The 11,025-nt window shown below is 67.8% G+C and overlaps 1 protein-coding gene across 1 annotated transcript in view; it reads left to right on the forward strand.

Moving 5' to 3' along the window:
* Nucleotides 1-5,767: 5,767 nt before the first annotated feature.
* The window catches only part of ADGRB1 (adhesion G protein-coupled receptor B1), a 60,848-nt gene continuing 55,590 nt past the window's right edge, over nucleotides 5,768-11,025 (forward strand). Inside the window, exon 1 of the mRNA XM_039846214.1 lies at nucleotides 5,768-6,533. Within this exon, the coding sequence (XP_039702148.1) occupies nucleotides 5,768-6,533 (766 nt within the window). The remainder of the gene's footprint in view (nucleotides 6,534-11,025) is intronic.

The raw sequence follows: 11,025 nt of genomic DNA on the forward strand, positions 1-11,025 counted from the left end.
CCGCCCTGCCCCACATCCTGCAGGATGAATGGGTGTGTGCCAGGCAGGGGGCGGGGGCGCGGGGCCAGCCCAGGAGGGGGCGTGACTTAGCACAGGCCCAGGGCAGGGGTGGGGGCAGCCCAGGACGGAGTGGCCTTACCAGAGGCCCAGGAGCTTGAGTGCCTGCAGGTGACTGGGTCCTGAGCGAGAAGAGCTACGACGAGGCCTGGGGCTGAGAGCTGGCCATCGACCCCAGGGCCAGGCAGTCTGGGGCAGGGGGGTGGGACGGAGGGTGACCGTGTCTCACTCCGTGGTTACCTGGGGTCCGTCTGTCTCCCTTGTGAAATAGAGGCAGTGACCACCTGGCCCATGTGGGGGGAGCAGGTGAGGGTCTGTGCCCCCTTCCAGAGGGGTCTCCTCCTGGGCAGTTCTGCCTGGCTTCCAGCCAGATTCACACAGGCCCCTGTGCCCAAGCCTGGGTGGGGTGGGCGGGGAGAGGCCTGCCATGGGGCTAGGCCTGGCAGGTGTAGTGGCCAAGGTGGGCCTCTAGGGGCCCAGCCCTGCCCCAGCACCCCCTCCCAGCTCCAGGGGATGCCTCATCTGTCTGCTCCCACGTCTTTGCTATGAGTGGAATATGACCCTGGGGTCCCTTAGGACCAGCCCAGGATGCCCCGCAGGTCAGCCAGGGGGTCACTGGGGCCTGGCTGTTGGCCACGGGGAAAGGCAGTGGTTCTCCCAGGGCCCCCTGGCTCTTTGCTCATGGACCGAAGCCCACCCAGCTCTCCTGACCGTTCCTCGTGGCCTCAAGCCCAAGGTCACCCAGATGGGTTGTCCTGGGCCTGTGTCAGGGGCCCCTGCCAGAGCTGCCTCTGCCAGCCAGGTGAGCAGGCTGCCCAACCTGCCATGGCCCAGGAGGCATCTGCGTGGCTCATGGGGCACCTGAGCAGGGAGGCCAGGCTGCCATGGGCTGGGGGTCGGGGGGCCCCGGGCAGCCTCTCCTGCCTGCTCCTTCCCAGCCCCTGCTGCGCCCCTCCCCCCACACAGCCTTTTCCCAGGACACACAGGCAGGCACTGTTCAGAGGGCCAGGCAGGACAACAGAGCGCCTTTTGTGGCTGGTGTCTGGGGACGCCATTGGCAGCCTGGGGCGGGTGGGGAGGGGATGCGGAGGCCAGCCTGGTGCGGGGAGGAGGGTCGGCAGGATGGACTGAGGTGAAGCTGGAGCACTAGGGGCAGCTCCCAGCCCTGCCCTCGTCCGTGGGGAAACCGAGGCACCGGGGTTTCTGACCATGGGGCGGGGGCGCAGCGGTTCGCATACGCGTGGACGTGCCTGGGAGGAGGTGGGAGGTGGGTGCAGCGTCCCTCGGCTGATGGTGACCCCAGAGCCTCGATGTGGAGTCCACACCCCTCCTACCTCGTGGTGGGCCCATGAGATTAACCAGTGGGGGGTCCTCGAAAGATGTCAGACCTGTTCCTGGTGCACAGCAGTCATTGTCACCCTTTGTCCTTGATGCCACCTCCAGCCCCGCACCCTCACCCGGTGTGGCTGGCTCGCTCAGGTCCTCCACCTCCACTGTCTCCCCGCTCCTTTCTCCGGCGGCCTCCAGCCGTCGCCCCAGGCCGCCCTGCAGGCTGTGAGAGGCCCTGTGGCAGGGGCGGGGCAGAGGCTGGCCGGAGGGATGCGGGCCACACACCAGGAAGAACTTCTGAGCAGCGAGGGAAGCTGGGCCCTGAGGAGGTGGCAGGAGGGGCGGGGTCCCGAGGGAGCTTGGGGGCTAATTGGCTGCTGTCCCCGGGAGCCCAAGAGGGGCCGTGGCCGAGGAAAGCTGCGGTGACCCAGGCGGGGATGTGGGGGCGCCCATCACCAGACCAGCAGCCTGTGGTTTGTGGGGTGGGGAGACAGTCACCCTGTGAGAACTCAGGAGAGAAATGACCGCCGACTGCACGGCCCCCAGCACTGGGGTCAGCACCCAGGGCCTGCCCCAGCCCCTCCCCTTTGGCCGGCAGGCTCAGTGCCCAGGGGAGGTCTGGGCGCTGAGTGTGGCCGAGGGGAGGGGTGGGAACCAGTCCGGGAGCCAGCGCGGAGGGCCCCCGGTGTGAGCCAGCCTGCGCTCGGCCTGGCTCTCGTCCCCCAAGGCTCTGCCTTGGCTACTCGGGGCTCCAGCCTGGCCGCCGGGCTCTCCGTGAACGGTCCCTTCCAGCAGGGCCTCAGCCTCCCCGCACTGCCCCGCACATGCTGTGCAGTGAGCCCTGCTCTTCTGCTGCCGTGTGACCTTGGACAAGCATGCCACACACGTGCGCACACAGGCGCATACACTGACATGTGCACACACGTCTGCTCCCCCACCTCAGCGAGGGCTCCCAGCACCCTGTGCCCACGTGTCCGAGCCGGAAGCCTGGTCATCTCCGTGACCCTGTGCCCCTCTAACTGCCCTCCTGGCCCAGACACCGCCTCCCCCCAGCTCTCCCTGCCTGCCCCTACCCCGAGCAGTGCTAAGGACCCTGCCCCCACTTACCCCAGGACCCCACCAGGCACGGCCCCTCTAGACCACCCTGGTGCCATTTGGGGTCAGGACCTCCCCTCATGCCCCTGCCCACCTCAGATCTAACTGCCCAGGCCCAGGATGGACTCAGCCGGTCGGCCTCCCTCGGGGCTGCGTGACCTGGGGCCTGGCACTGGTGTGTCCGGGCCTGCCCAGCGCTCTGCCCTCCTGGGCCTGCATGGCAGTGAGAAGGCTCAGAGGGGCCTCTGAACCATTGATCTCTTGCTGGAGGGCATCAGGCAAGTAGTTACGGGCACGGAGGGGCCTCAGCCCGCTGGTCAGGGCTCGTGGGTCTGTTGGGGGCGGAGAGGGGATGAGCGACCGCTGGCAGGTGCAGGAGCTGTCCGCGCTGACAGCCTCGGCCTCCTGCCCAGTCCTTCCCTGTGACCCAGCCAGCAGAGGCAGGGCCAGGCCAGTTACGTGGTGCTCAGACTCGTGGCTGGGACAGCCTCTGGCCAGCAGAGCCAGGGCCTGAGGCAGCTCGAGCCAGAGATGTCCCAGAGGATGCCAGGGTGCCAGGAAGTGACCTCAGCCCTGCTGCTCCCCTCCCACCACGGCTCTCTGGGGGCCTTTGTGGTCCCCTCTGTGGGGCCCAGGGCTGCCAGGGACCTTGTATGAGAACCCCAGGCTGTCTTCTGGCCCCAGGCATCCGTCAAAGGCTCACCCCAGAGCCTCGGTCCCGGGGGTGCAGCTGCCCGAAAGCGCTCGGGCTCTGCCCTGCCCTCTGCTTCCCGCCCTCCCGCGGGCGCCGCCCACCTCTTCAGCGTCCAGCACAGAGCCGTCCCCACCACGCTTGCCGCACGGCCTTGCTGGCCACCTGGGCCTCTCTCTCCTGTCTCCCGAGCATCCTCCCTCTGCCTCCGTCCCCACCGCCACCCCAGCCCGCCAGTGCCTCCCTCCCCGCCCCCGGTACCGTCCCCGGCTGCCAGGGTGGCCTTGTAAGGGGCAGTGCTGTCCCGCTCCGACCCTCCCTGCCACCTCTTGCCCACTGCGAGGCACAGCAGGCAGGCCTCACGCTCAAGGAGTGGATCCGGTTCCAGCTGCGGTCAGTTTCTGCTGGGCTGAGTCCCTGGGCTTCTCTGGGGCATTAGGGCGCATCTGTCCCGGAGCTGGGTCCCAGCCTGCAGTAAGGAAGGGACGCTGTAGCCAGGCTGGCTCGCGTGAGCTTGGGAGCACACTGTCCCCTCTGCAGCGAGGCTGGGCAGCTGGCCTTCTGGGCCTGGGATGGGCTGTGGGACCCTGGCCATAGCCTTGCCATCCCCACACCGTGGGGCAAGCGGCTCTGCTACGACACGTCCAAGGCCGACCCTGAGTGGTCTGGACGTGGGAGGGACAAAGGGCTTCCTGAAGATGGAGGCCAAGCGTGGGGCTGCCCATCTCAGCCCAGGGGCACCAGGATGAGAAGCTTGCAACATCCCTCCTCAGGGGACCTGAACCTTGGCTACCCGAGGGCCCCCAGAGGGCCGAGTCTGGCCACGCTGCCCCTGGTGACCCAGACCCCTACCCAGCCTTCTCCCCACTGGGGTCTCGACCCGTCTCTGGGTAAACCCCAGGCACCGCGCTTGCCCCCAGCTGAGCACGAGGCTTCACCCCATTCGACAGGCGAAGAAACTGAGATGGGGAGGCAGGGACTTGCCCGAGGCCACACAGCGAGAGGGGACAGTCGGAGTCCAAGCCCCGGGGTCCCGCCCGCGCTAGCTCCCTGCTGTCTCCACGGCCCACGCAGGAAAGATGCCAGGAGGGGACCGCAGAACGGTGACCGACCTCGTGTCGCCAGCCAGCTGGGCCTGGGCGGCAGGAAGCGGCGAGCCCCTGCGGGCAAGCGGCCAGCCTGTGCGTGGCCAGCCGAGCAGAGGCGCTGGCACCAGGAGGCCAGGCGGGCTCTGGGGACTGGCGGCTGCTGTCCCTCACCCGCCCACTGGTTGAGCTGCCGCGGGGCCGGATGGGCAGCCCTGGCTTCCTGAAGCCTGACGGCTCCTCCGTGTCCCTGCTCACACTCCCCTGGAGTGGCCTTCCTGTCCCCGGGGCGTGAGCAGCGGGAGTGGCACAGGAGTGGGGTCAGCCCGGGGCTGCAAGTGTGGGTTCCCCGGCCCCCGCACTATGACCGTGAGCAAGTCACTCAGCCCCTGAGTCTCAGCTCCCCCGTCATGAAATGGGGGTTAACAGCTCCGGCCACCGCAGGCTGAACTGGACTCGGGTGGCTGAAGGTGACTCGATGCCCCCAGCCCTCCTCCCTCCCAGCAGTCATGGGCCCAAGGGGCAGTGGGTCCCCATCACAGAAGGCCGAGGAGGGCGCGGGGGGCGGGCCTGAGAGGCTGCAGTGACAGGCAGGGCAGGGGACAAAGGAGGAGGGAGTGGGTGTCAGTTACAGCCGGACCAGGGTCTGACCCCGCACCCACACACCTCAGGAAGAACTGGTCGCTCGTGCTGTGAGGAGGCTGACTGGGGAGGGGTCTCTGCCCGGCCGCCCTGGGCGAGGCTTAGAGGCCGAGGATGCCAGTGGCTGGGGGGTGGCTGCAGCGGCCTTTCTCCCCTGCCCCACCCCACCCCCCATGCCCTAGTTCCCTTCCTGTCAGGTTGCAGGGGGCTGGGGCGGGGGAGGTGGGAGCGGAAGTAGGTAGAGGTTGAGGGAGGGCCAGGCGCCCCACCAGGGCCTGGTAGACGGCCACGGGGCACAGGGGGGTGGATGCCACTGTGGCCATGAGGAGGTGAGTGGCCGGGCAGCAGGCCCAGAGCCCTCGGGAGCCGCTCCAGGCTGGGCACAGCCAGGGCCCATGTGGCACCCAGCCCTGGCCAGACACTGCCCAGCACACCCTGCCCAGGCTTGGGTGGAGGAGGGGGCCGGCTGACCCCTGGCTGGGCCCCTGGCCCTGCAGGTGGACACACTGGATGGTGGCAGGTGGACAGGTGGAGAGAACAGGTGCCCAGCAACAGCACCAGGGCCTGTGTTGGCCGCCCAAGCCCAGCGTGGGCACTGTCCCCAGCGAGCCCGCAGGCCTGATCTCCTCGGACGTCGCACTGACCGCTTCTGCTCTTTCTCCTTCAGCCGTGGCTGCGGCCACCGGGCCCTGGACGTTAGGAGCCGCCATCGCCCCCTCGGCCGTCTGAAGACCTCTCCTGCTGCCCTCACTGGGAGCGCCCGGCCCGGCCCCGGCCCGGCCCACTCGGCGCCGGACCCTGGCATGTCCAGGCCTGGCCGGAGCCTGCCTGCCCAGCCCGCGGAACCCCGGCGGCCCCGCGAGCTAGGATGAGGGGCCAGGCCGCCGCCCCGGGCCGCCGCTGGATCCTGGGGCCGCTGCTGCTGCTGCTGCTGGGGGCCGGGGCGCGGGCCGGCGCTGGGGCGGCCGGGGGGCCCGGGGCGGAGCCGTGCGCCACGCTGGTGCAGGGCAAGTTCTTCGGGTACTTCTCGGCGGCCGCCGTGTTCCCGGCCAACGCCTCCCGCTGCTCCTGGACCCTGCGCAACCCCGACCCGCGCCGCTACACGCTGTACCTGAAGGTGGCCAAGGCGCCCGCGCCCTGCCGGCACCCCGGCCGCGTGCGCACCTACCAGTTCGACTCCTTCCTGGAGTCCACGCGCACCTACCTGGGCGTGGAGGGCTTCGACGAGGTGCTGCGCCTCTGCGACCCCTCGGCGCCGCTGGCCTTCCTGCAGGCCGGCAAGCAGTTCCTGCAGATGCAGCGCCAGCAGCCGCCCGCGGGCGACACGCCCGCACCCCCGGGCCCCGGCGACGACTTCTCCGTGGAGTACCTGGTCGTAGGCAACCGCAACCCCAGCCGGGCCGCCTGCCAGATGCTGTGCCGCTGGCTGGACGCCTGCCTGGCCGGCAGCCGCAGCTCGCACCCCTGCGGCATCATGCAGACCCCCTGTGCCTGCCTGGGCGGTGACGCCGGTGACCCTGCCTCGGGCCCCCTGGCCCCCCGCGGGGACGTCTGCCTACGGGATGGAGTGGCAGGTGGCCCGGAGAACTGCCTCACCAGCCTGACCCAGGACCGGGGCGGGGACGGTGCTCCAGGTGAGTGACCGGCCGCGAGAGGACCCGGGGTGGCTGTCCGGGCAGAGGGCGGTGGGGCAGGGTCTTCTGCGCAGGGCTGTCCCGGCCCCCGGCCCCCTGAGCACACCACCAGGGAAGCTGGCGGCAGGTGCGCTGAGGGCAGGCGGTCTGGGGACTGGCCGCTGGCCACCGGGGCCCACATGGGGCCTGGTACCTGGGAGGCGGTCAGTGAATGAATGAAGGAAGGAATGAACCACGGGCCTGATCTCTCTCAGGTGGGGTGGTCTCAAATTCCCGGCCCAGGGGGAGGGTCCTTCCTTGTTCTCAGGCGGATCGATCCGGTGGGCGGCGGCTGCCGTGGCTGGTGGCGGGGTCTGCAGGGGCCTCGTGGGAGGGGGGCTGCGTGGGAAAGCATGAGCAGAGTGGGCCATTTGGAGGTGCAGACAGGTGAACGTTGGGGACCGGTGTGTTCGTACAAGTCATTTTCCGGCCGTTAGTTACTGAGCTCCTGCGAAGTATTCTAGGTGCCAAGGACACAGCAGCGGTGACGGCCAGTGACCCAGCCACGCCCTCACGGAGTTGCCTGGGCAGGGGTGGGGGTGGCAAGGCCCGAGGAAGGCACCATGAAAGCATCTTGGAGACGACACAGGGGAAAGGTCGCTGGTGCTGGGGGTCAGGTCGCTTGGACCACGTCCGTGTCTGAGGTTGGAGAAGCGTGGGCCACAGGAAGGGTACCGCAGGCTGAGGGCGGGCGAGGCTGGCGGTGGGCACGTGCTCGGTGGCCCGGCAGGGGGCCATTAGCCAGACGGGGTGCTGGGCAGGGCTTGGGGGGCAGCTGGGGCAGGGGGCAGAGCCCCCCTTGCAGGACAGCCAGTTTCCCAGGAGCATCTGAAAGGCTAGGACAGTGGCTGGGATGGGACCAGTGGTCGGGGACAGCCTGTCTCAGACCGTGAAGTTTGAGACACCAGGCAGGTGGCTGAGCATGCATGCCCGGCGTCCAGGGGCCAGGCCAGGCTGGGCGTTCCACACTGAGTGGGTCGCCATGGGCTAGGCCACATTGTCAGGGCCCTCACCCCTCCCTGAGCCAGTGAGGCCGACAGGCTGCTTCTCAGAATAACGTCTTCGAAGGCGTGAGATGAACCTGTGGGGTACAAAGGAGCCCAGCGATGCTGGAACCTCGTTCTATGGCCCCTGGGCCCTGGGTTCCAGATGAGAGGCCTCCGTGAGCTGTGAGCAGAGTTGGAATGGGGAGGAAGTGGGGCAGGGCCTGTGGGGTGTCCGCGGAACCAGCAGAAAATGCCCCTTCGAGATGAAGGAACGTCAGCTGCGTCAGCTGCCGGCAGAGGGGTAGGAGCCTGGGAGGGCTGACCTTGGGGCTGGGCAAGGTGGAGGTCACTGTGACCTTGGCTTGGATGGCTTTCGAGGCGCGGAGAACCGGTTGGTGCTGGTTTGGTAGCGGGGAGGGCTCGGGAGGAGGCATTGTGCTCGGCCGCTCCCCGGCGGTCACCGCCCCGAGCCCCCTTTCTTCATCTGCAAAGTGCTGACCGCTTTGTGGGACTGTGTGGTCACTTCGGAGGTGCTGGCCCTGGGGCCCGGCCTGTGCTGGCGCCCCATGTGCCAGAGCTGGTCTCGGTGAGCACCGCGGGGCGGTGGCCGTGCTGGGAAAGGCACAGAGCTGCTCGGACTTGCCTGGGGATGCTGGGACACGACGGAGGCGGGGGCGGGGCTGGCGTGACTCGGGTGTGATGACCAGTGGCAGAGCGGCTGTGCCGGAGGCAACTGCAGGCCCACTCCCCGCGGACCGCCGACCGCGCCCGCCCAGGCGGGAGTCGGGGCACCACGAGCCCCGGGCCTCCCCGCCGGCCGGAGCCGACTCGCACCAGAGTTACGGGAGGCCTTGGAGCAGAGACGGGCGGGTGCTGACACAGCTCACTGCAGGAGCTGTAACTGCGGGAGGTGTCCGGGCCCAGGGGGACCGTCCAGGACGGGGAGGGGCCCCTGCAGGCGCCCGGGGGGAGCCGAGAGGGAGGGGGGGCCTGGGCGGGGAGCTGATGGACTCCCTGGTGCAGAGCATGCGGGCGTGGAGGAACGGGGTGGCCCTGAACGAGGACGTCCCCCGGGGTGGAGAGGCGCTGGGTGGGGACGCGGGAGGCAGGGCCGGGCTGCGGAGAAAGATCCAGGGGTCGGAGTGGGACTCAGCGTGAGAGGCGCGCGGGTCCCCCTGTGAGAACGTCCTGTGAGCCCCAGGACAGGACCAGGTTCGGCTCGAGGCCCAACCTGACCTGGACCGGCCGTGGCCCAGGCCCAGGCCCTGTCCCCTCGGCCCCTCGTCTTTAAAACGGAAGGAGCACAAATACCTCTCCCGTCGGTTACCGCGAGCAATGAGGAGCGAGACGAACATTTCTGAACAGAAGCAAAGCGAAATACCTCATGATGGAAGATTCCAGCCATCACGGGGCCAAATGAGACGAGGGGTCGGAGGTGGGGGGCTGCACAGTCGGGTTGCATGGAGATTCCAAAAGCCGGGACAGCCGGCTTGAGGTGCCCAGAAGGCCGCCGCGGAGGCGCTTCAGAGTCCGCGGTGAACCCCAGGTCCGAAGCCGCGAAAATGGGCAGAAGGTGTGTGCAGGTGCACCACGCACAGGTAAGCGAGGGGAGGCGCCACATACCATCACGATGCCACCGGGCACCAACGCCCAGCACGAAAGTATTCACGTGGTTAACGCAGGTGTGTTAGACGGCACGCGACGCAGGCTAACGCACGTGCAGGCATGGCGCCGAATGCGATGTCACCGTGTGTGTGTGTGTAAAAAAGCAACGCAGTGTAGGGGTGCGTGGCACGTGACACCATGTGTGCGCACCCAGCGCGCGGCATGCGCGGTGTTAACACGCAATACGTATGACAATACGTGCGCTGCTATAATGGTGCGCGCACGCAGGTCACCGCTTGTGTGTGCGCATGTGCGTGGGGGGTGGGGCGTAAAATGCGATGTCCACGCGCGGCGTGAGCAACGTGTGTGTACGGCATGGTGTGTACATGTGTCAATGGGTGTGTGAACATGTGCGTGTGAGTATGGTGCATATGTGTGTTAATGCGTGTATGAGCACGTGTGTGGGGGCGTGGTGCATACACGTGTCACTGCGTGTGTGTGCACGTGTGTGCTTTGAGGCTGGCTCTGCATAGGGCCGTTTTCAGTGATTTCGACAACGCACAATGTAGGGGCCGCGTGGCAGGGGCCGGTGGCCTTGTGAGAAGGCAGTCTGAGCTGGATCGGCTGGCGACATGACGAGGGTCTGGTCTGCACTGGGCAGAACGTGTTGTCCAGGCCTGGGGCCACCTCAGGCCCCAGTACCCGTGTCCTGGACCCAGAATGCTCCTGGGGCCCGGAGACTGAAGCGATCTCAGTGCCGGGGCAGCAGCCGTGTCTGGGGTGTCTGCTGTGCCCCTGAAGCAGCTGTGGACTGACCAGTTTGCTCTCCCCGGACCCCACCGAGGCAGCCTCCTGCCGCAGGCCCTTTCCCCGGCTGCTCCCCCTCTGGGAACGCTCTGCCCCAGGCACCGCGCCGTTTAAACTGGAAAACGGCCCCAGCCCAGCTCTCCGTCCCTTCCTCTGTGCACCCATGGGCTGCCTGTGCACACCTGCGATAAGCCCTCGTATTTGTGGGGTCCCTGCCTGAGTCTCTGTCCCGCTGCCAAGTAAGCACCACGGGGCAGGGGTTCGCCCACTCACTGGCGTAGCCACCCCCGTGTGCGGAACAGTACCTGGCATACAGCAGGCACTCATAGATGCTTGAGCGGAAAGAGGCATTAAGGCAGTGGCCGGAGCCACACAGCCGGCCAGGGTCAGGCGGCAACAGAGCCAGCCCTTGGCCACTTGCTGGTCCTGCCTGGAGCTTCTCCTGCACTGAGCTCGGCTGGGAGGGTCATGTGCACACGCGGACACGGGTGTGGGTGTAAGTGTGTGTGCATGGGGGGAGGCACGTGGACCACAATCCACTGCAGTCGCTCAGACGATGCACGGCCTAGTTGGCCAGGCGCCGGACTCCAGATCGGGCCTGCTGAGCCCTGTGCCAGGAAGCTTCAGCCCCTCACGCCGGCCGGGCACGTCCCTCCGTCTGCTCCCCGAGAAGGCTGTGTGCAGCCAAGCCAGGCAACGGAGCGGGCGGCCCAGGCCAGCCTGTGGCCCATTTTCAGCCCTGCCCCCCGCCCGGCCTGTCCAAACGCCACATGGCCACGTCACGCGTCCTAATCGGCCGGCATTCCTCAGGCCAGAGCAACAGTCCCCTCTCCGCCCTGCCACCCGCCCGGGCCCGCCCCGGGCGCACCCCACCGGGGTCTCCATGCCTCTCGTCTCTCTCCCCCCATGGTCTCTGCGTTTTTCTGCCTTCGGTGAGACGGGGCCATTTCTCTCAAGGGTGGTTTTAAATATTCATGTTTTAATTAAAGAATTTTATTACAGAAGCGACATGTAAGATAATGAAAAAGCAGCGTCCTGGGGGCTGGGAACAGGCG

Source organism: Pteropus medius, unplaced genomic scaffold, assembly GCF_902729225.1.
Source record: "Pteropus medius unplaced genomic scaffold, Ma_sr-lr_union100, whole genome shotgun sequence".
In the NCBI taxonomy this organism is placed as follows: Eukaryota; Metazoa; Chordata; class Mammalia; order Chiroptera; family Pteropodidae; genus Pteropus; species Pteropus medius.